The sequence below is a fragment of the Centruroides sculpturatus genome, unplaced genomic scaffold (assembly GCF_000671375.1).
Source record: "Centruroides sculpturatus isolate CEXI.00-Female unplaced genomic scaffold, Cexi_2.0 scaffold729, whole genome shotgun sequence".
In the NCBI taxonomy this organism is placed as follows: Eukaryota; Metazoa; Arthropoda; class Arachnida; order Scorpiones; family Buthidae; genus Centruroides; species Centruroides sculpturatus.
In genome coordinates this window covers 348804-373733 of record NW_019385029.1, presented here as the reverse complement: position 1 = coordinate 373733, position 24930 = coordinate 348804, and the positions used below count along the sequence as shown (strand labels likewise).

Below are 24930 nucleotides of genomic sequence, written 5' to 3'. Positions count from 1 at the left end.
AGTAGACTATTATTACAATTAAGGTTTCTTGCACACACTCTTGACGTCCGTTTTAATGAGGTTCTGTTTAATCTCGTTGGCATAATAGCATTTCTTTAAAAACATTTATACGATAAATTAATGTTTCTAATTATTATTACGTTGGGTTTAGTGGGTTATACTCGGTACACACCAGTGGCTGTGTACTATGCCAGACCAGAGTCAAGGCATAGCAACCAAAAACCTAAAATTAAATAAGTGTGTCAGTGTTCATATTCAGGAATTTCCTAACAATATATGGCATGTATTCAATATAGTGGCCTTCTGTAGTGTGACGTATGTATTTCTATTCTATTCTATTCAATTGTAATGTTCCCAGGTTTTTGTGTAGTGTGTGTGGTATCACACCTGTACAGGAGAGAATGACAGGTACAATAAGATCCTCCTCCACAGATGCCTTATTTCCTGGGCGAGTTCTGTGTACTTGCTAATTTTTTCAGTGCATGTGTTTTGAATGTTTCGAGTGTTCGGAATGGCAATGTCTGTAATGTATGTGTTTTTGTTGTGTTTGTCAATGAGTGTGATGTCTGGTCTGTTGTGGTAAATTGTTTTATCTGTAATTATGGCTCTGTCGTAGTACAGTTTGTGCGTGTTGTTTTCCAATACTGTCTGTATTTGTAGTATGGTTCGGGGATGTCTAATAATTTGTGTTTGTTTACAAGCAAAATCATAGTAAATAAACATTCAAGATTGTCCTTGAAACAAGGAAGTTTGAGAAATTTTGATTAAACAACATTTTAGCATTACATAGAATTCCAGACCTATTATATCAGCCANGGCTCTGTCGTAGTACAGTTTGTGCGTGTTGTTTTCCAATACTGTCTGTATTTGTAGTATGGTTCGGGGATGTCTAATAATTTGTGTTTGTTTACAAGCTCTCGGTATATTATATTTGCTACTTGATTATGTCTGTATAAATAATTTGTCTGTGCCAGGAGCTTGCACCCAGATATAATGTGTTGTATAGTTTCTGGCATGATGTGACATTTTCTGCAAGTGTCATTTGTGAGTGTTGTATCTTTGAGTATGTGTTTTCTGTAGTTTTTAGTATTTATGACCTGATCCTGTATGGCAATCATGAATCCTTCTGTCTCCCCAAAGAGGCATCCCCGATCTAACCAGCTGTTTGATACAGTTTTGTCAACAAAATCCTGGGCCAGGTCATAAGGATGCTTGCCATGGAGTCCCTTTTGAGCCCATGATTGTTATTACTATTATTATCATTATTATTGCTGTTGATATTATTATTAGCTTTATTATAATAATTTTAACCAATTGTCATGAATTTTTATGCTTAAACTTTTATTGATGTTTTTTTTGGCTTTTTATTATTTCTTAACTTTCTTTAATTAAATTTTCTTTTGTAGCAATTTGTTTCTTTGTGTAAAATTCTCATGTCATCTTTGTTTAAATTACAATTGTTTATTGTGCAATGTTCGTAAAAAACCGAATTTTTCCTTATATGTTTCAGATTGGCGATATGTTCTTTTAGATATGTTTCTACTTTCCTTTTAGTTTCTCCCATGTAGTTTTTTGGGTTCTTACAGATGCCTGGTATTGAGTAGACTGCATTCGTTATGCTATATATATCTCTTCTATCTTATTGCTTGGTTCAGGTTTGATTTTTTGTATTCTTTTTTTGCAATTTTTCATAAGTTGGAGCAAGTTTTATATTCATTTTGTTGAAGTCTTTATTTATTTCTTCAAAGAAGCCTTTGATGTAAGAAAAAGCTATATATTTTAAGTCTGTTTTCTTGTTTTTGGTTTCATTTGCTCATTCTTATTGGTGATTTTACTTTCCCATTTTTGTATTACTTTGTTCGGTTAACCGTTTAATACGTCTTAACACCACACACAAGAAATCCCAGAAATCATGGTATGTTGTAACCTATTATAATATAAACATTCTGTAATATGAGAAATTCATGATATGTTTTATTATGTAGCTGACGGATGAGGGACTTATGCTCGAAACGTGTATCAGCTATAGGATATTCCAAATAAAGATGATATAGAAATGCCCAATCTCTATCTATGCACCTAGTCGTGACGATAAAAATGAATATTTTATTTGTGTTAAATGAAATAAAATTGAACTGTATTAATATATCTAATTTTCTTTATTTTGATCTTTAAAGTCACACCTCGTCCTATATGAGAGATCATCTTATATGTGAGTAAATACGGTATTTGTCTTAACTGCTGACATTCAATAATATAAATAAATAAATGCTTACTGGAATTCATTATATACAATTAACAAACACCTTTCTCTATTCCAGCACAATGCTTAATGTGTTAAAAACTAAAAATGGTCAAAAACGTTTTTTAACGCATTAAACGTTGTGCTGGAATAGAGAAAGGTGTTTGTTTATTGTATTCAATAATATATTTTATTGTTTTATTATTATTATTACTATTATTATTAATTGTAAATTTTAAAATTATGTTTTAAAATAAGAGTACTTTGATTGAAATCCAAACATATATTTGGTATACTGCATAAGTTGCATATAAAAGAGTTTGTTAATGTTTAAAATGATATAAGTACATTTGCAGTCAACAAAAACACTATTTTTACTTGGATAATGCTTATAAACAAAACAATCACATAATATAAATTAAATATGTCCAAGGTCTTAAAAACAAAGAAGCATATTAGCATTAAACAATATTTTATATTTAGAATGAAAAATTTTAAACAGTGTGAAAGAAGAAAAACTTTCAAAAAGGACTTTGTATGAAAATTATAGCTAATTTTTGTATAAAGAAATACTACTGATATTAAGTACAAATAATATATATATATATATATATACATACTGTTTTATCTCCTCTTTTGGCTGCTTTTTTAATTTCTAATTCCTAAAAAAATAAATAAATATATGTAATGGAAAATATATAAAGAAAGATATAACATTTAAAAAAATGCAAAATGATCTGATAATAATAATTAGTAAACTGTAAATAAATCTTATTTATCACAGATACTTCAGAAAATCAAATAATCACATCATGATATCTAAAATATGATGATATAAAATTAATATTCCAAGATATCACATTTAAGACTATTTCATTCTCTTATAAAATAATTCCTTAGTTTAAGAATAATTAGCTTATTCCATATTCTGTTAACTTTTCAATTATTAACAATTTCCATATCATCTCAATTAATTAAAATTTCAAATTAATCTACATAAAAGCAATACCACCACAACTGACCTCCAATCTATTTCAAAATTAACAAATACGATGTATTTTAGAAGTGTATTGCTAAGTGCACTAAAAGTCATCCTGCTTTATCATTTATAAAATGATAATAAGAACAGTGTGCACCTCTATGGATATGATTAATACATTATTTCATAATTAGATGTTATTTATAAAGTGCATTGCTTTTGAAAATTTTGAAAAACTATTTGTACATAAAATACTTTTCTCGCTTTGTCTTGCATTGTTCAAATTTTAAATGTGTTTATGTATATTTTACATTCATCATTATCTTTTAAATATAATAATTATACTTAAAAAATTAATGTGCAAATTTTCTTTAAGAAAAGGCTAAAAAAATAACAGTTTTTGCAAAAATCAGTGCTAAAAATGTATAAAATAAAACCATCACATGATTCTATTTTGTTAGCTGTTTGTCTGGTAAAACCATCACTTTATTGCACATAAAAGTATACATAGAACACACAAAACTTGAGAAAATGATAGAAAATTCATATCAGTTAGTAACTTTTGGAATCTAATCCATCAGTTTCATAGTTTAAAAATAGAAAAGCATTGCATTTGCAAACACACATTTGTTCTACATTCTCCATGGTCAGCTACAGACAACAGGAGGGAAGTAAATCCTTGAACTGCAAAAACAATCAACATCAACAGATGTCAGAACAGCATATTTGATTTTCATTAAAAATGCCAGAATTTGTGACTGACGAGACCCAGGAATTATGTTTTGAATATTTGAATTTTGCTTAGGGTGTATTATAGTTCCTATAAAGCAAATGCATTGAACTGGTTTTTGGCATGTTTAAAAGTATCCCACTGATTCTCGGTAGACACACTGCTTTCCTCAAGCTTAGAAACTAAACTGCACAGGAACTTATATTTATGAATAAACAGTATAGCGTTCCTTTAACATGGTTCTTGTTTGAACAGACTCTTGAGTTTCATAGTGGTCACTGAGAAATTTTTGTACAGTTTATCAATGAATGTCTCATGAAAGAGCCACAAGCATAAACACAAGCCACTTGAATCCACATGCTCCAACTTAGTTATCGGATGTTTTGGGAGTGGCAAACCAGTTATCTCTTTGAATAGGTGTACATTTGCAGAGCATTTAATCAGAGCCTTTTTCCTTTTTGAAATGAAATCATCAGTCAAAGAAAATTCTATCTTAATTGTTTCATATATATTATTAAGCAATGGGTAAGACATGTCTTGAATTTGGATACATCAATTTTAGTGCATGCTCAATTTATATTTGAGCATGCACTTAAAAGGAGACCAGGTGATATATTTTAAGTCTGTTTTCTTGTTTTTTGGTTCATTTGCTCATTCTTATTGGTGATTTTACTTTCCCATTTTTGTACTACTTTGTTCGGTTAACCGTTTAATACGTCTTAACACCACACACAAGAAATCCCAGAAATCATGGTATGTTGTAACCTATTATAATATAAACATTCTGTAATATGAGAAATTCATGATATGTTTTATTATGTAGCTGACGGATGAGGGACTTATGCTCGAAACGTGTATCAGCTATAGGATATTCCAAATAAAGATGATATAGAAATGCCCAATCTCTATCTATGCACCTAGTCGTGACGATAAAAATGAATATTTTATTTGTGTTAAATGAAATAAAATTGAACTGTATTAATATATCTAATTTTCTTTATTTTGATCTTTAAAGTCACACCTCGTCCTATATGAGAGATCATCTTATATGTGAGTAAATACGGTATTTGTCTTAACTGCTGACATTCAATAATATAAATAAATAAATGCTTACTGGAATTCATTATATACAATTAACAAACACCTTTCTCTATTCCAGCACAATGCTTAATGTGTTAAAAACTAAAAATGGTCAAAAACGTTTTTTAACGCATTAAACGTTGTGCTGGAATAGAGAAAGGTGTTTGTTTATTGTATTCAATAATATATTTTATTGTTTTATTATTATTATTACTATTATTATTAATTGTAAATTTTAAAATTATGTTTTAAAATAAGAGTACTTTGATTGAAATCCAAACATATATTTGGTATACTGCATAAGTTGCATATAAAAGAGTTTGTTAATGTTTAAAATGATATAAGTACATTTGCAGTCAACAAAAACACTATTTTTACTTGGATANCGTTCTAAACGAATATTTTTCGTACTTCGGTAATCTTCAAACGATTTTTTGCCTGAAGATGGACCCAGGAGGGGTCTGAAAACGTTTGTACTATTAAATTTTTATTTCGCATCGGTTAAAGGTTCTAAGGTACGTGATATTTTGTTAAATCCGATGTGCAGATGATAATTATTATAAAACAATTATTATGGAATTTAAATTCGAATTCAAAAATTTTGAAAATCGAAATAGAAAATCTTCCACTTTCAACCACTTTCAAGCCCATATCTCCCGCACCCTTATAGCTATCAAGACGCAACCACCATAGTGCACGAATGGAGACTTGGGGTTACTACCACATACAAACACCATTCATGTGCGATGTGTAGTTTTGGCTGAAAAGTGAAATATAGGGACACACACGTCCATTTATATATATATATAGATATCATTAACATTATTATTACTACTATTGTACCTCACATTTAAAACTTATAAAACAAGAGATTAAAAAACATGATGTCATTTCCTGTTTAGCAAAATCAAAGTCTCTGTAGGTTTAACTCTTGCATGTCGTCAAATAAAACTTTTATTTCTTCATAATAATTTCCTGATATAGTGGTACTGTTATATTTGAAGTTTAACATGAGTGTATGAGGAAATTGTCCATAACATTAACAATTAAAAAAGATGCTGTGACTATGCTACCCTATGTTCATATCAGACTTGCTATTTTTGTCTATGTGTAGTAATGTCTAAAGCTTATTCACTTATGAGGACTTAGTATATAATCACAAGTAAAAATATCTGAAAATAAATATCAAGAAATAAAATTTTATTTAATGGGACATACAAGAGTTAAATCTACAGGGACTTCATTTTCACTAAATAGGAAATGGCATTATTTTTTTTAAATCTCATGTTTTATAAGCTTTAAACACAAGGAATAGCAGTAATAATTATGCTAATATATATGATATGATAAAATAACAAAATAATATATAAAAAACAAACAACTAAAATTGTGAAAGTTTGAACCTACATTGTATAGCTCCAGTGCCTAGCATCTTATCCATTCAGCTACTGCTGTTACAAGTGAAACTTCCAAAGACTTATAAGCTAAACACAATTTTCAGAGGCCCTTTGTAAAGGATCAGAGACCTCAATGTATGGCCCTTTCCTTGTTAGCATATGTGGTGTCTGATTTGCTACAAGAAACCAAACCATTTCATATGGAATGGCAGAGTTTCACAATTTGTCACATGCACCATTAAAGGCCTGCACGACCAGAATAACAATTGTGAAATTTGTCTTTTATAATTTGTAAACTCTTAATAGATGGGTTGTATTGGCTACCCTGTTAACAGATTGATGGAATGTTCAGCATAAACCTTTTTGGTGCATCCATTGTTTCATCCAAAACAAAAATAACTTGAGTTATCTCCTCCTATTTCCTGTATTTTTATTTTTTGAAAATGGCTTCATATGCAGGCTACACATAGCTTTTCATACTTTGATCAGGGATTGAGTGCTTAGTCAAGGATTGCTCTTAACAAAGTAAATCATCCAGCATTTAAAAACTTTCTAGAGTTTTTAAATGCTTAAATGGTTTCAACATACTACATAATGGAAAAGACCATCATAATCCCGACAGATTACTAGACATTTATAATGTTCCTATAAGAGATGGCAAATGGGATGAAGAAATGATATATGTTGGTTCCACCAAACGTTCTTTGGGGGTAAGATTAAAGAAGCATAAGTCTGACATACTACATAATAAATGTGCAACTGCCCTTTTGACTTATGTGACAGACCCGGATATCACAGCGGACTTTAATGAAGCTCGTATCATCCTCACCATCCCGCATCCGGAACACCTCAAATGGTTAGAGGCAATGGAAATATTTAAGGCAGGATGTAGGATTACCTGCATTAATTTTAAAGAGGAGATGTCTCTTTCTATGGCATGGCAAGTCTTACTGGACAATAACATTTGATTTTTCTATTGGATTTAAATTGAAACTTGTGCACATTTCGATAATCATCGTATTATTCGATATTTGAATGTCTTGGAACACATGTGCATTTGGTGTCCGGAATCGAATACCTTACAAATGAAGTTTGAAATTTAACAGCCAGCTTGGAACGAATATATGTAGAAGCCTGAGGAAGAGCCAGAAAGGGCGTCATAAACATCTGCAATAATAGAACAAATGCTCCAGTTATTTGGTTTAAGTAAATTGATTTTATATTCAACCTGGTGTGTTAGGAAATTAAATTTTATTAACTTTTTACAAGGGTATTTAAATATCAAAAAATTAATTAAAAATTTCATAATTTTTAATTAATAACAGATTTATAAATAGAAAAAGAAAGCACACAAAATACCCAATTTAAGTGCAAATAAAGGAGAAAAAGGAGGAACTAATATTCTCTCAAAATCATTGTAAACTGAATAAAGAACCTTGATAAAGAACCTAAAAAGAAATTCTGTGATACTTTGAAACAGTCCCTTGTTCAAATAAAGGAGAGCACCTCAAGTTCACCCATTTAACAATAATTATTGTTTATTATTATTTTGTCCACAAGATTATTATTATTCATATTAAAATAACATATTCCTTAAAATCTAATTTTCAAGGAACTAAATTAACAATTCCAGGATTGAAAATATTTTTCTACACAACATAATAATATCTGATAATTGGAGAGTCTAAATAATAATTAAAGTAAACATTTCAAAACCTGATTCTCATGAATAAATCACTTTAATTTTGATTACAGTAGTCCATTAAAATTTGGTTTGTAAAAGTATTCATAAGGAAAATGTCCTGTGGTAGTCTAGCAGTACCAATCTGTAGAGTTCACAGGTACTGGAGCTCGTATGAATTTACATACAATGATACTTTAATAAAGCACAGTTTTTATTACATGTTAATAATTTCCATTTTCATTATCTAAAAATAAATAAACTTTTTGATGCCATATTATAAATTTTCTATTTCTCTGTTAAGTCTCTCTTGATTTATAAATGTCTATGTTAGTTGATAAAGAATTTGGCATGTAATGAAATTTATGCTATAGGTGTCTACTTAAAAATATATGTACATATGTCTTTGTTCATGAGTTCATGTTTGAAGAATATAAAAACAATATTCATACCGTAACTTCTCAAAATTTTTATATACAGTAGAACCCCTCTAATCCGTCACCTTTGGGACTGGGGCTATGGTCGGAACGCAAAAAAGGTCGGATTATCAGAAAAAAGTAAAATAAACAATCTTCCCTTTGTCCAGCCTTTGTAGCACTGCTAATTTTTCATTTAATGAAAGAGTAACGTGTTTACGTTTCACTCCTGACATGTTGAAAACACACACAAAACTATACATGTACACACAATGTAAAACATATACTGTAATGAACACATAAGAACGCCATGGACGGCGAGTCACTGATGAGTCGAGACAAGTTTCTCGAGTCCGACCACAGTCGGATTAACCGGAGTGACGGACTATCTGAGGGCGAACTAGAGGGGTTCTACTGAAATTAAAATTTTAACACAGAATTGTCTTCATGAATATTTCTTAATACACACTATAAATTATTGAAGTAAAATTAAATGAAAATTAATATGAATATAAATCTATAATACTAGTTAATATATTGATAATTCTAATATCATAAAAATTTAATTTTACCAGCTGCTTTTCTTGTCTATCTAAATCTCTCTTATCTCTATCAAGATCTCGCTGAGCTCTTCTCAAGATTTTCTGTTGTTCTCTCATTTGCTCTATTTAAAAAATATCATTATAATAATAAAAACTTAATGAAAGAAAGGATGTTTTTGGATATAAATTCTTAATTTATTTAATTATTGTTACATTTTAAATTGGAAATACAATTAAAGTACAGTACTTCAGGACTATTATTTTTTTACCATCACTACAGTGTTTCCCCGAAAATAAGACAGTGTCTTATATTAATTTTTGCTCTAAAAAATGCACTAGGTCTTATTTTCAGGGGGATGTCTTATATTTCCATGAAGACGAATTCACATTTATTGTTGAACAATACGCTAAACAGGTTCGAGAGAACACCTTGCGACACATTCAACTTAACCTTTTTATAGTGTCCACATCGAGCTCGATGACCAATTAGTGCTTACTGAACCGTAGCACTATGCAAATGTGATGTGGCGTGATTCCCAGCCGACCAATTAGCGATCACCAGCGATAACATTATGCAAATCTGTGATTCCCAAGCCATAGTCTTATGCAAATCATGCCGTGTGGCGTAATTGTCTGCTGACCAATCAGTGGCTGTACTTTCAACCATCTGTCGATGACCGTTACGACTAAAAAAAAACTTCGCTAGGTCTTACTTTCAGGGGGAGGTCTTATATTTCGCAATTCAGCAAAATCTGTGCTAGGTCTTATTTTCTGCGGATGTCTTATTTTCGGGGAAACACGGTATCTACTATAATATTTTATTAAAATAACTGTTTGATTATAGGCAATATAATAACAACTACATTGAATAGAACTTCCATTCTATATAGTTGTTGTTATACACCTTGACTACAGGCAATTTAGGTTTAAAGTTGTAACATTAATATTTTTTAAAATGTACTTTTAAAAATTACAGTATTAATTTCCTATATGTTAAATCAGTGTTCCCCAATCTGTTTGGATTAGCAACACACCGAGTTTAATAAGATTTCTGCAACACACCATAATTTATGGTTGATTTTAAAAAATGTCTAAAATTTAAAATAAATTATGGTTGATTTTAAAAAATTTTAATTTTGATACTTTTCACAAGAATGAACTTTTTAATAAATTAGGTTTGGATTTTAAAAATTCATAAAACTGTATACAGTTCACGTCAAAGTCGCATTTGATACAAACGAATGCTTCAGACGTTTTCATTTTTAATTGATTTTTTTTTTCACCGATCCACAAATCGTTCACCAACGAGAATACTCATTTGGCGGAGGAATTAGATCCAGGGAGGCGTAAGCAAAATTCAACGATANTTAATTTAAACTAACCAAAATAAAAACTCACAATTTTACAAATATACTATAAAAATAAAATGATTATTTGAATCAATGCATAAGAAGCTAGTCTTTAAGCTGGCAAATCACAATGTTTGTAGAAACTCCAAAAAGTTGGTACACCAGTGCATGCATACATGCAACTTTTGTGAGGGGAGGTTGTCGATTCCACAAATTTTATAACAATTGGCATTTTAGTGAATCCTTCCTCCTCCCTTTGATTGGCCAGCAGTAAAAAATGAAAGACAAATGAAATTTTAAAAAAGAGCTGCTTCAAAATTCTAAAAAATATTTATTATTTCTATGACACCCCTAAGATATTCATGACATCTCCTTGTGTGTTGCAGCACACAGGTTTGGTTTGGAAACACTATTAAACTGCAAGTTTTAAATATCTTTGTGCTAGATTGGTAACACCATACCAATGCACGTGTACAATTTGAAACACTTCAAACCTTTATATTTAAATGCGTTCGATTGTTTAAATAAGGTTTCTGCTACTGGTCAAAAATAGGTAATACCACATTGAAAGTTATTGCTAATGAGAACCCATTGTACTTTCTCAAGAAAATTATAGTTATTGATAATATAAAACTGGACATATCTTTTTTTTAAATAAATGTTAACAAAGGATTTCCATTTTTGCTTATACTCAAGGCTTCAGTGCAAATTCAAAATTACCAACAACACAATAATGTTTAATATATTCTAAGTGAAAAAATCTTAAGTGTAAATGTTAGAGTTTACATTTGAATTTAATTAGGAAGACATTTAATAGTTGCTATTTTATTGAAATGAGACAAATTTATACACTTATTTTCTTTACATCAACTCTACAATGATAATTCACAAGTTGCCTTTTTCAGATTACTAACAAACAACATATTTACATAATTATTACACTAATTCATTAAAAATGTTCTATAGCAGGGTTGTCCAACCTTTTTTCCTAATGGGCCAAATTAGAAATTTATGTATATTCAGTGGCCACAAAGGTATCATATATAAAGATATATTTTTAAAAAGTTTAAAATGTGAATATCAAATTTTAATAACAAATATATATAATTACAAAAACATTATTATTTATTGACAGTAAAAAAGAAAATATACTCACACAAAATAAAAATAAATTCAATGCAATTTCTGACATTGTCTTCCTTTTATAATATTGTCAATATCTGCTTTTATTGTACTAGTCTTAATTGTAAGAATGTTAGTTAAATGGGAATCACTCAACCTATTTCTTTCAGCAGTTTTGATGTTTTCATGCACGAAAAGAATTGTTCACAACAATATGTACTACCCAAAATATGCATAACATTTTTTAGATAAAACAATTTTCTAGCACCAATTACGTCATTACAACATCAAAGTGTATCCAGTGAAATGAGAATAATTTTTACAACATACTTTACCAAAATAAATGAAAATGTACCTAAAAAATTTAGGGTGCAGTGGGCCGCAGTATGGCCCGCAGGCTGGACATCCCTGCTCTATAGGCATTTAAGGATTAAACTCCTCAAAGCATGTTGACTCATTTTTGGCAATTTATTATAGTATTTTAAACTTCATAACATTAACATCTATTCTGGCAGCCAAGCAGCTATTTACATAATTCAGAATAAGGATACTCGCCCGATTACGAATAATATTAATACTATGCTACAAAATTCAAATTGTGCCTTCTCCCTTAATTGGCTGAGAGGACACCACAGAAATATTGGCAAGGAGAGAGCCGATGAATTAGCAAAGAAGGCAGCCATCAATCAAGAAAACACCATAATATACAGCAAATTACCGTTGTACAAATACAAATAGCGTTGTATTTTGTCACAGAATACAACGCTATAAAAAACTATATTTTAAATGAATGGCAAATATACTGGGATAACTCCCATAATGAAACAACTTACTCATACTTACCAGACATTAAAAGTATCTTCAAGATGAACTGGCTTGAAATTGATCATAATACAACCCAATTTATAACAAACCATGGCTGCTTTCAAAGCTACTTACACAGATTCAAAATCACTGATAAGTGTTCTATTTGTAACAAAATAGATAGAAGCGACCACTACCTGTTCAAATGCCCTATAGTTGAAAAAGAAAGGAATGAGCTACAGCAAATTTTAGGCTACAAACATATTGATTGGCCATGCAATAAAAGCCTTCTCCTGCAAGACAAAGAAATCTACAGATCCTTCAGAACTCTTATTGCTTTATATTTCAAATGGACTTTAGTGAAAAAATTATACTGAATATTGTCGGTTATCTGGGTAACCACCCAGCCCTTTTTTGTGTTAAGTCCCACGCATTGCAGGTAGTAACAGTGACCACATCCACACTCCTGCCTACTCCATTCATTTTTATACACACATTTATCATGTTTTATGTGCAATGATAACTATGTTGTGCTAGGTGGTACTGGGTATGTACATATCACTTGTACCTGATTAATAATAATAATAATAAAAAAAGTATTTTAAACTTTCAAGTTTTATCTCTGAGGGACAAATAGTTGTATTTCATATTTACTTCTATTATGAAAAAATGTATAATACAATACTGTACTTTAATTAAACAGTTATTAAGATCAGTCTTCAACAACAACAAAATAAACAAACATATATTTATTTGGTTAATTATAAATGAATGTAAATATGCCTATAAATAATAACAAATGGCTGTTGAGAGAAGAGAACTGGAGATTTTTCCTACCCAGGAAAAACTTAGTGGGCCATAGTAGTTTCTATCTATTTAAAACTACTTTTTATTAATAAAGAAACATTCTATGTATTTCCTTTATTCAAAAAAAAATTAAACAAAAATAAATAAATAAATAAATAAAATAGAAAAAAGGATCTGAACTACCCCCAGGCCCATACAAGTTTTCAATGGTCCTAATACAAATACTATATATAAATAAAGTAACATGCAAGATATTAAAATTTAAACTACAATATTGTAAACAGTAACAATTAAAATGAACATTTAACAAATTAAGAGTGACATTCATATATGATAAAATAATTAGTAATTATTGTAATGAAATGGGTTGTAACAGTTATCTGTTTTATCAGTTGGCTGTTACTAACCATCTAAGTAAATTTAAACTTATTAGTAACATAATGATAATTATAAACAAATTGCAAAGATAATTTTTGATTATAATAAGCATAAGTTTTGCATTATTATTTATGTTAAGGGACATGTTGATTTTGATATTAGACAACTAATACCTATTATACATGTATGGCAACCACAAGATACTATGTTGAGTTTAGGCAATACTTCCACTTGTGCTAGATTCACTGTTTCCATCTTTTCCACCTAGTTTTACACTTGACTAATCCTTTTTCCCTCTGGCTGTTAGACCCTGAGGGTCTTAGAGATACTGAAAGGCTAGAGTTTTTTCCACTATCATCTAGTGCAAGCCTGGCCAACCTGCGGCCCTTCACGTTAAATTGTGTGGTCTGCTAAGCAATATTATGTATCAATTAAAACTTTTGTTTCCCGTTGTATATGAAAATAATTAAATAAATGAAAATTTGCATGTGACATTATTATAATGCGCAAGTGCGAGTATGAACTCTTGGTATAACAATAAAATCTTATTCATTTTATATTTGTTTTACTTTTTTAAAAGCATGTTTGCCTAAATTGTGGCCCACCATAATGTTACGTGTGATCAAAGTGGCCCACGAAACAATTTGGGTTGGCCAGGCCTTATCTAGTGGTTGTGTTGTCTTTTTGCACAACTGATGGTTCAAAGTCCTTACTTAGAGAGTAGATAACAGGAAGGACATCCAGCTAATAAACATCAAATCCAATAATATGGTTATATTCATCTATGATGTTTAATGATACTGCATGAACATTTTATCTGTTACCATTAGCAGGAAATCTTACATTTGCAACAAGTATGGAATTATAAATTAAGTATTGTAATTATGACAGAATAAAAAGACAGAAGGGAAAGGGGCATCATCCACAATAAAGAGTAACAAATCTGACAAGAAAGACTGCAGTACTCTGTATCCAGGAAACAAGACAAAAAGATAACAGTTCATGGAAAAATGGATCTGAACACAAAACCATTCAGATGTTATTGAAAAAAGTTTTATTTCTATCATTCAAATTAATCAACTACTATATATAAATCAAATATTCAATATTCACACAGCAATTACAATATTTTGCAAATCTGAGATTAATATTTCTTAAACTCAGTGTTTTTAACAATTCTCAGAGTTAGATTCAGAAAGAATTAAATATTTATATTTTAAAAACTACAATTTTTGTAAATGTTCATCTATTTTAATTAATGAATTTTTACAATCAGTGAACAATTTCAATTAAACTTACAATTTTACAAATAGAAATGAACTAACAATTCTTCACAATTTTTTGCTTAATTCAAAGTAATGCTGATTGATTATATATAGAATAAGCTGAAATGAATTTTAGCTGCTCTTGGAAAATATGGCTAACAGAAACAGAAACTTGTAATAAGTTGCTAACTAAAAATTAAGCATTCATATCATCACTAATCATTTAACATGACATCTATTCATTTAATTTTTGTATATGAGTGATATCCATAATAATTCTGTAATAATTCAACTAAATCCAAATAAACTATTAAAATATTCCAATTTAATAAAATCCTAAAATGCTGTAGCATATCAGTAGTGAGTTCACAATTTTCACTTTGTATTTTCATGATTATATTGCTTTTACTCAAAGTCAACAGCAGAGACAAGTAAATAATCTGACACATAATTATATACTGTTTAACACATGAAATATTGTGCTAACTACATTAAAAATTATTTAATTTTATATTTACTTAATCGTAATATAATAATTGCTTAAAATACCCTATTATTTAAGGAATTGTTTTCATTTCTAAAATAAAACACACAAATTTTATTATTTTTTGAGCATTCTGATATATTCATTCTAACAAATGATCATTCAACAAATGTTTAAAATATTACAAGTATGAATTTCTTTTTAAGTCTACTTCAAGCAGTATTTGAGTGCTTACATCCTTATCATCATCAAGGAAGTGTATAAATGCAGTTCTGAATGAGACAGTTAGAACCTTACGAACTGTATACTATGACCATATTTGTTTTGGAGAAAATAAAGAACAAATCAGAAATTGTTTCATTATTACAGTGGGTTGCATTTATTTGTTTCACTAACATTCAAAAGTTTTGTAACATTTATTATAAGATACAAGCATATATCAATACATAGCATTTTAAATAATCACATTATTACTTTTAAAAAATTTTAATTTTGATACTTTTCACAAGAATGAACTTTTTAATAAATTAGGTTTGGATTTTAAAAATTCATAAAACTGTATACAGTTCACGTCAAAGTCGCATTTGATACAAACGAATGCTTCAGACGTTTTCATTTTTAATTGATTTTTTTTTTCACCGATCCACAAATCGTTCACCAACGAGAATACTCATTTGGCGGAGGAATTAGATCCAGGGAGGCGTAAGCAAAATTCAACGATATTTAAAATGGTTTACAGTACGTGTTTATTCGCAAAATATTTTAAAATGTCAACCCATGTATATTAGTAATAAAACTCATCATTTTTTCACCATTCTTTGACCTTTCCACACCCAACATAACTTTTAATATACTGTACTAAACTTCATAAAATAAAGGACAAAATAGCTATTTTAGAGGAAAAAAATTCTAAGTCATAAAATAAAGGAATTTTTTACTCCTATGGTCAATATACCGTGGAGTAAAAGTAGTTAAGGGAACCAACGATATCCAAAATTTGGAGATTCAAACTCCTCATTCATACTTGCAATTTTATCATCATCAATGCCGATTTACATAAAATTACGTAGGAAATCCATCGATTTGTAACGCATTCGAGTAATTATCTAAAAATACATTTACGCAATATGACCAAGTGCGATAATTACTCATATATTTTACACATAAATATCAATTTATTTATAAGAAAGTGCAGTTTACATTATAAAAAATGTATATAAACGTTTGAAACACTTAAAATTCATTACAACTTTAATCTATTTATCATTAAGAATTTACTACAAATTTACAATTAGTCTTACTATTATACAAAATACAATAAATTTGCTTTAATTATTATTTAAAGCATAATAAAATTTACCCTTGGGAGTCAAGTTTTTGGTGAAAAGACTCATGTTAATGGCCTAGTGTCTCTTCTAACTCTTCAGTGACATGTGAAGATGATGGAAACAAACAATTACGTCATAGATCTTCTGGTGGCCGAAAATGTCAATATAGCTCCATTAATAATAATAATGGTCATTTTTATTGGTTATTTTTAAATAAACAAAATACAGCAATATATACTTATTTTTAAATTAAAAAAATAATTATTAAATAATTTAACGAAAATAAAAATTTATTCTTTTTGTCAATGGGGAGGTTTTTTTAAAAACTCTTTCCGCCCTGTGGGCACTATGAGGGACTCTTTTACGTAAGCCCATTATGGGTTCGGCCAGTTTCACAATGGGGAGGCTGGGCGGTGAAAGACGCGGCCCCACAAAAAATTCCTGGGATTTATCGATCCGTCCGTTTGCTTCGGAAAAAATTTTTAAATCCATAAAAATATGCGGCCGAAGCACCGAAGCAATAAGTTTGAAAAGATGTAAACGTGTTTGATGTTATTTCTTTGTTGTTCAAATTTTTCCACGAGCAGTATATAATTATAAAGCTGCGTTCTAGAACTATTTTAAAACAATCTTCTGAGTGGAAGTAGCGTTGAGCGGTAGTTTGTCGCGGCTTCACGCCTCACCGAGCTGGCCATGTGGGGTTTTCCGAGTTTTCTTCACATGTCTAACAGCTGAATAGCGGCCAGTTTTCCCATAAAAGTCCTTCCGGGAAGTACTCCCCCCTAACAGATCGGTCACGTGCAATTATCCTGTGCAATTATCAAATCGTAGAAGTAATTGTGCGCTATGATGAATTTTGAAGAATTTTGCAAATGCACTAGCAATATCTTCAGCTCTGCGTTCTGACAGTCTTTCATGCCAGTAAATGCAATGATGTACAGTACTTGCCTCGCGTCTAAGATATAATTGATTCATTAAAAACTACCACTCATGGAATAAAAATAATATAAGACAATCTGATATAAGATGCTATTTGATATCATTTTGATATTCATTGCGTAAGAGGTGGCTCTACATAAGGCAACAAAAGATGCGTAAGGCCTGGCAAATTTGGAAGTATATTTTAAAAGTGAAATTATCAAATCAACAATTTTTGAAAGTCTGCTATATTTGCAGAACAGTCACTTTCAACGTCAAAACTGATAAGAACTATAGCCGATCAATAATAACTAAGCCCCGAATTTTTCGGATCTGTAATCGGATCGAAAAGATCGCATTTTCGGATTTATTCTCGGAACAAAAAAAATAAAAATAATAAACAAACTTATCAATTTTTTTTTCAGTTATCTGTTTATTAATTGATTCTGTATACTATATTATAAACTTTTTGAAGATGACCATGCACACATACAAGAAATCTATTAATATTTTCTTCTGTCAGACTGTGGACGGCCAGTGATAAATTTTTATACAATGAAAACTTCTCTCGGCCTCGAACGTAGTCACAGGTTAGTATTTCAGCAAAAGTACATTGGCAAGTCCTACATCCTCAGGGATCTCCAACTAGACAGCTATTAACTTAGCGAAGCAGAGAAAAACTACTATTCTTATCTAAAAGCCAACTTCGTGCGAAGTTAATTCTATATAAACCAGTTTTATATAGAATTCTCTACCGTTTCTACCAGTCTCTACCGTTTAAAATATTTTTAGAGATTCTTCGAGTGACAACCCTTTTGCTTCTAATGCTTCGATGTAATCCGGAACATTTAACAAGTGGACGCGGATATAAACTAGAGATGTGATTAAATATGGATTCTCCAAAGCTTCCTTGACATCCACAGTGAAAGAACTTTCTGATTCATAAAGTTCATTGAAAAATTTTGAAAGTCACGTAAATGGTCCGCATAGAATACTGCAGCTTTTATCCAAGTGCCCCATCTCACGACTATGGGAAAGAGCGGCAAAGAAGTATCTGGCAAACGCTCACGATGCATAGCAGTTCGCATTGGTGTCTTTGGCAAGCCGTAGTTTGACAAGTAGTTTCTTGCCGGAAGAAACGAGGAGGTAAGAGTTGTAAAGCGTGATTCAGGCACAGGCCCGCCGTAAGCGGGCGTGCAAGGCGTGCACCGTGTAATAATAAATAGTTCTTTTTGTAAAGTATTTCTTTTCTTTTTTCACACCTTTATGAGACAACACTAAAGAGCCTTTCTGGCAAGCTCAGCGCAGGTAGACGTAGTTAAACAGGGGGCGGCATAATCGATATTGCACACGGGCGTTCAAACAGCTAGCGGCGCCCCTGGAACTGAAAATAGTGTTTAGTCAATGGAGCAAAAGCATAATCTCTTACTCTGGGGTATTTAAATTGTCGGTTTGAAATTTTTATTTAAAATACAGGGATATAGAAAATGTTTTTGAAAATGAATGCATTTACTGGCTCGATCTTTTATTTTTAAAAATTTTTTTACGTGAGAATTGAAAAATATGTTTGTAAGGACATCGAAAAACAATCCAGTAAATAACTGCAACACTCATTTACGTTATTTCAATATCAATTGACATTTTAAAATGGGAGTTTGACAGCGAGTGTGTTGCTTGGTACCTGAAAATTATTAAAAATACAGCACAGCACAAAGTATAAAATAAAGATGATTTCGAATGAAAATAGAGTTATTTTCCGGCTGTTATATATAACAAAGAAAATACGGCGATCGGTCAAAAATGACCCCGAAGATTTTTATATTTTAAGATTAAAAAAAATTCGGGTTTTTTTCTGTATGTATGGATATTAGGGTGTGTGCGGGAGGGGCACGATTTTGTTCACTCTCTTTAAAGGTTAATAACTTCTGTGCTTTTTGCCGAAAATTTCTGAAATTTTGCAGGGATGTTTGTGTATTAGGAGGATTAATGCTATAAAATTATGGTGATTAAGGGCCGAAAAGGCGAGGAGATAAAGGGGATCGTGTGTCGTATTTCGAATGGGGTCGGACTTAATGACGATTTTACTCGTTATTAACATTTACAATTTTTCAGAATACCCAGGCCTACCTCAAAATTAAGCTTTTTATCATTTTATAATAAATAAAAATATAAAAAGTTTTTAATAATAAAATATAACAGATGTCGCCACACACGCGATTTTAAATGTTGCCGGGAAAGTTAAGCAACTCGTTGCTGGATTATTATTATTATTTTTTAATATGCTTCATATAGGTCCGAAAATTCTCTATAGAGAACGTGTTATAATCATTGTAATTTGTAATATATAAAAATATGTAATTAATTTCACGCGTAGAAAAGACCATCGAAAAATTGACGGGAAAAGTTAAATTGCCCTTCTCCGGGCCAGTTTTTTCTTCCAGTTGATTCTAAATTATTATTTAAACTATGATTATTAATTTAGATAAAAGATGGCGCCTAACGTCTACCTCTAGTAGTATATTACTTAGTATTAATTATAAAAAATAGCGAATTGATTGCCCGAGTATTTAAGACGATTGTTTGGCTACGTTATATTAATATATTTGTAATTTTTGAGTTCGCTGGGTCCTTTGACACTTTTGGATCCTCTACTGACCGAGTAATGCTGTAGGAATCATTGAACTAATGAACTCGACTAAAAACAATCTTGTTCGGAATGTTTAGTTGGTTAGTCTAGTTTACATTAGTCAAGTAACTCGGGTAGTACTCGACCCTCTTTTAATACAGGGTGGCAATAATTAACCCGTACAAGTTTTTGCATCGTAAATTTATTAAAGAAATGAAAATTAGCAAAACAACAACAGATAGCAGTGACAATACTTTACGTATTAATTCAGTCGGTTTCAAAGTGGCCTCCTTTCGCTTTGATGCAGAACCCCAAACTCGTTTCTAAATTCTCGGCGATGGGCCGCAGCTCTTCTGGAGACAGTTTGTCCCACTCCGGCACAAGGATTGCTTCGGCGACTCCAAACTTTTGTGGTGCTTAGCGCAGGCCCTAGCCTCCAAAATGGACCACACACTATAGTCCATCGGGTTCAGATCCGGTGAGTACGGTGGCCATTCCGCAGACGATATGAAATCAGGAAAATGAGCCTTGCAGCACTCCTGAGTCTTCTTCGCCCTGTGTATCGGCGCTGAGTCCTGCTGAAACGTCCAAAATGCTGCTGAGCCCACGGAAGTACCACGTCCTCGAGAATGTCACGGCGGTACACGTTTTGATTGATTTTGGCCCCTTGATCGACGAAAACAAGGGGTGTCTTGCCGCTTGCACAAATTCCGGCCCAAACATTGTATTTTTACGGTGTTCGATGACGGCTGAACATCAGGGAGCCTCCTCGGACCAGTCCCTGTCATTTTGATGGTTGTGCGCCTGTTGTACGGAGAAAAGCTTCCTGTCTGTGAAGAGAATGCGCTCCCATAGTTGACCCGCGGCCCGACGCTTGAGTTGACGGCATCTTTCGAGTCGCATGCACTTGTTTTCATCGATGAGGAGTTGAAGCTTTTAGAACTTGTAGGATTTGTGTCCGAGTTTCTTTCTCGCCATTAACCGCATCGATTCGCGATTGATTCCGATCTCACGAGCAATTTTTCTCATGGAGATCTTCGTATGTCAGTCAACTCGCTTTTTGATGATCTTACGGTTCCTAGACGTGTTGATGGTGTGCTTTCTTCCACGTCCGGGATGGTTACCATCATGGCCAATCTTCTTGACTCGCTGAACTGCGTCCGAGACTATCATTTTCGGAACACCGAGCAAACGAACAATTTTACATTGACACTTTCCTTGCCGGAATAGCTCCAAAATTGCACAACGTTTGTTCGAAACTAACCCTTATTACACCGAAAGCACATCTACATGGGCAGGAAATCACGGAGAATTAAACGACAGTATGTAAATTAATTACGGTAAAAAGGTTCAGGCGCAACATTGCTACAAACTTTGTACGGATTAATTATTGTCACCCTGTATTTCTGCTGGTGTTTATACAATATTATTTTAATACGACAGTAGATGCTTACAAAATGGCGGTGTGGGACCCAACGCCATCTTCACCCATTTTATGTAAACTACACGCTGTCAAAACCCAACATTTAATACTGAAAATAAGGTGTTTGACAAGAATTTACAGTGTTTTACTGGATTAATGTGCGTGATATCATTGACTAGCGAGGAAAAAAGGGAAAAAGTTGTGGGTACGTAAGTGGCCAGGAAGGAGACATTTCAAATACATCTTCACTTCTATCCTTCGCTACAGTGTAGTTTAATTTACTGCCACCGGGGTCGCGTGAGATTGAATCCGGACGGGCCGAAACACTCAGAAATTTTTGGGGATGGTCCGTTCCGGATAAGTCAGGCAGAGGCGAAACTAAGGAAAGTCGAGGGTGGGCATGTCTCCCCGGCTCGACCTTGGGGGCTCCAAAATGAGTCTGTAGAATTTATTGTAATTAATTAACGTTGAATTATAAGGTTGAATTAACGCTAGTTATAAGGTTTGTCCCGGGCGCCAAAACTTCTCATTGTGAGTCTGGCCAAATCCACGATGGTTTTGAAAATAGGTCGTCTTAGGGTCCACAGAGCGGAAAGAGTTAAATTACATCCTAAATTTTGCTTCATATCGGTGAAACAACTGAAACGTCTTTTGTCGTCAGTCATGCTTTAACGAATTATTCTCCAGAATTAGACCGTTACAGACAGAAATGTGTATAAAAATTCAGGTAAATTTATATAAAATAAAGAATAAACGAAGCTAAACTGAATAATAGAGTGAGAAAACGAGTTTGAATGTTATTTCAATGATGACCTTGTAAGACTAACTTTCGTAGTAAATAATCAAAATATTGTGCAAGAAATTTGAAATATTACTTTAGAGATATGACTTTTACACTTCCGAAGTCGTACATTTTCTTTGTCACGTTATATTTATTCATAATGTGAGCTGTCACATGTACTGTACTGTACGGTAAAAAGTACTGTGATGAATGATCATTACTCTCAAATGGGTATAAATTTACAATGATAAATTCGCATTTAACGTAATCTAATAAGCAAAATTGACATATCTAATGCTATATCAGGCCTCCAAAAAAGTATATTTGTGTCAGAGAATTAAATAAATTTTCTTTATAATTAATAAGGCGTGTTACAACTTCCCAGAATGACGTTGAGTTAGTATTTAATCTGGTTGACCTTCACCCGTTAGATGCATTTACGTAATAAGTTAGGTGAATTCAGGTAAAAGCTCAAGTAAATCTGGTGGATAAGTAACAGAACAAACGTGATTTTTAGAAAATGCAACTGTTTATTTCGTAAGTTATAAATTAGATAGAAAAATCTTCGTTTCTCTTCTTAAGGATATCCGTTTGAATTGCTGTTTTGCTTTCACCTTTTCTCATAAACACATTCACTTTGCAAGAATGAAAACGTTAAAAAGCTCCTATCTTCTACTTTTTCTGCTCGCAAGTACAGTCTTTTCAGGTAAAAAAATATTTTTAGAAGTTATAGTTAATTGTAGATCATCAGGATGGCTGTTTTGATGCCACGTTCTTTTAATTCTAGATAGTGTGGAAGAAGCTAACGAATATATGGATCTACTGCTGGGAAATCTAAGAAACGATCCCGTGATTGCCAAAAAAGTGGAACCAATCCACGTTCCCAACGTAAGAGAGAACACATTCGAAGGTAGAAATATATACATTGAAGGATTATCCGATCTTTATAGATTAGAGGACAGTCACGTTGAGGCCAAAGGAGATAAAACATACGTAACTTCTAAATTGGGAGTGGCTAAAATTAAATTTAATATGGATTATAAAGTGAAAAACCCCCTTTTACCTCTCTGGATCAGCGGTAAAGCGGAAGGGAAGATCGACCACGTGACAGTTCGCTGTGTTGTCGGAGTATCTTCTCTTGATGGAACTGGAAAAGTGGAGGAATTTATAGTAACAGATTTTGGTGGATTTAAGGTTACTAAAGTTCGGGGTGCCACAATCGCTTTTAATTGGTTAGTGACTATTATAGCAAATGTCATGTTTAATCACTCCAAAGGAATGGTGATCGAAGGTATTGAAAATGGCGTATCAAAACTGCTTCAAGAAAAATTGAGTGAAGTGAAGATAACTTCTAGAAAGTTAAATTCAGATAGACGATAGGTTATAAGAGCCTGTATGAAACTATAAATGTATCCGAAACTGTTAATATTCTACAACAATTCTGTAATTTTTAAGAGTTTATGGGTTATTCTTTTAAGAAAATGTAATACTCATGTATTAAAATCTTAATATAACTCAAGACAGTTAAATTTGTTTACTTTGGCCTAAATTTTATAACTTCTTGTTTTAGATAAATCCATTCTAATATGGATAACATAGACCCACATTACAAAGCAAAGAGTTTGGAAATACAGTAAAACTTGCGTAAACCGGAATCACACAGTGCCGAATATATTTTCTGGTTTTGTAGTGTTTTTAACATGGAAAATTGCTAGGTTAGGAAGAATTTTTTTCGTTTAGACAGGCTTTCGTTTTATTCAGATTCCGTTTTAGACAGGTTTTACTGTAAATGCAAATAATATGAATAAAATGGAAGGTTTCATTATGTTTTATCTCTCGAGCAAAATTTAATTGATGTAATTAGAATACGAGTTTTTTCTCTTAAATTTACTTTAGCGAATTTAGTTTGTGATTATTTTAACTTTATTTAATGTCATTAAAATTATAAAAGTATCTATAAACTACATTTTAGCTTATTTTAATTTAGTAAGATGCAGGTTTGTGGTTAATTAACGTATGAGTATACCTACAGTGACCATATTTTTTGGGGGAAAATAAAGGACATATCGAAGAAAATCAAAAAAATACGTTATAAAATTCATAAGTTTATAACATTCATTACGAAAANAACACTGATCGTGATGGCGTACACAAAACTAACTTGTTCAATATATTATTAAAAATTTTTTTTTAAACTTTGCGTCAACTTTACAAAATAAAGGACAAAATGCCTATTTTAGAAAATAAATAAAGTTAAAGGACAGAGCAGTGAAATAAAGGACTGTCCTCTTAAATAAAGGACGTATGGTCACTGTAAGTATACCAAACCATGGCCGTGAGCCTCGCCTTCTGAGGAGCCTTATCTCGCTGCTCATTACTAGTATTCTTATTGTACAAAATTTTATATCTGTATAATTTCTCTGAAAAATTAGTCCAGAGGTCTTAAAAGTTTTTAAAATAGCCTTGCGGATAACTTACAGTATATGTATATAAGCTCTGATGGCCTATAACAATGATAATACAATGTGGGTGGAAAGTAGCTAGACATTGATAAATTGATATTTGTTTCTATATTTCT

At 31.6% G+C, this 24930-nt stretch overlaps 2 protein-coding genes across 2 annotated transcripts in view; one reads left to right on the top strand and one right to left on the bottom strand.

Annotated features, from left to right (window-relative positions):
• Window positions 1-16767, bottom strand: part of LOC111633654 (charged multivesicular body protein 2b-like) — a 39840-nt gene extending 23073 nt beyond the window's left edge. Inside the window, exons 1-3 of the mRNA XM_023378261.1 lie at window positions 16637-16767; window positions 9098-9189; window positions 2863-2904 (exon numbers count right to left, since the gene is read on the bottom strand). Of these exons, the coding sequence (XP_023234029.1) occupies window positions 2863-2904; window positions 9098-9189; window positions 16637-16670 (168 nt within the window). The 5' untranslated portion in view covers window positions 16671-16767. The remainder of the gene's footprint in view (window positions 1-2862; window positions 2905-9097; window positions 9190-16636) is intronic.
• A 6007-nt stretch (window positions 16768-22774) lies between these two features.
• Window positions 22775-24177, top strand: LOC111633657. The gene is made up of 2 exons (XM_023378264.1): window positions 22775-23058; window positions 23140-24177. Exons 1-2 carry the CDS (start codon window positions 22998-23000, stop codon window positions 23730-23732), a joined length of 654 nt encoding a protein of 217 aa, XP_023234032.1. The 5' UTR covers window positions 22775-22997; the 3' UTR covers window positions 23733-24177.
• The last annotated feature ends 753 nt before the right edge of the window (window positions 24178-24930 follow it).

Bases quoted from the DNA above. Each gene is read 5' to 3' on its own strand.
- LOC111633657 (XM_023378264.1), top strand. From the start codon at position 22,998: ATGAAAACGTTAAAAAGCTCCTATCTTCTACTTTTTCTGCTCGCAAGT. The intron at 23,059-23,139 runs GTAAAAAAATAT...TTTTAATTCTAG, and splicing joins CGCAAGTACAGTCTTTTCAG to ATAGTGTGGAAGAAGCTAAC.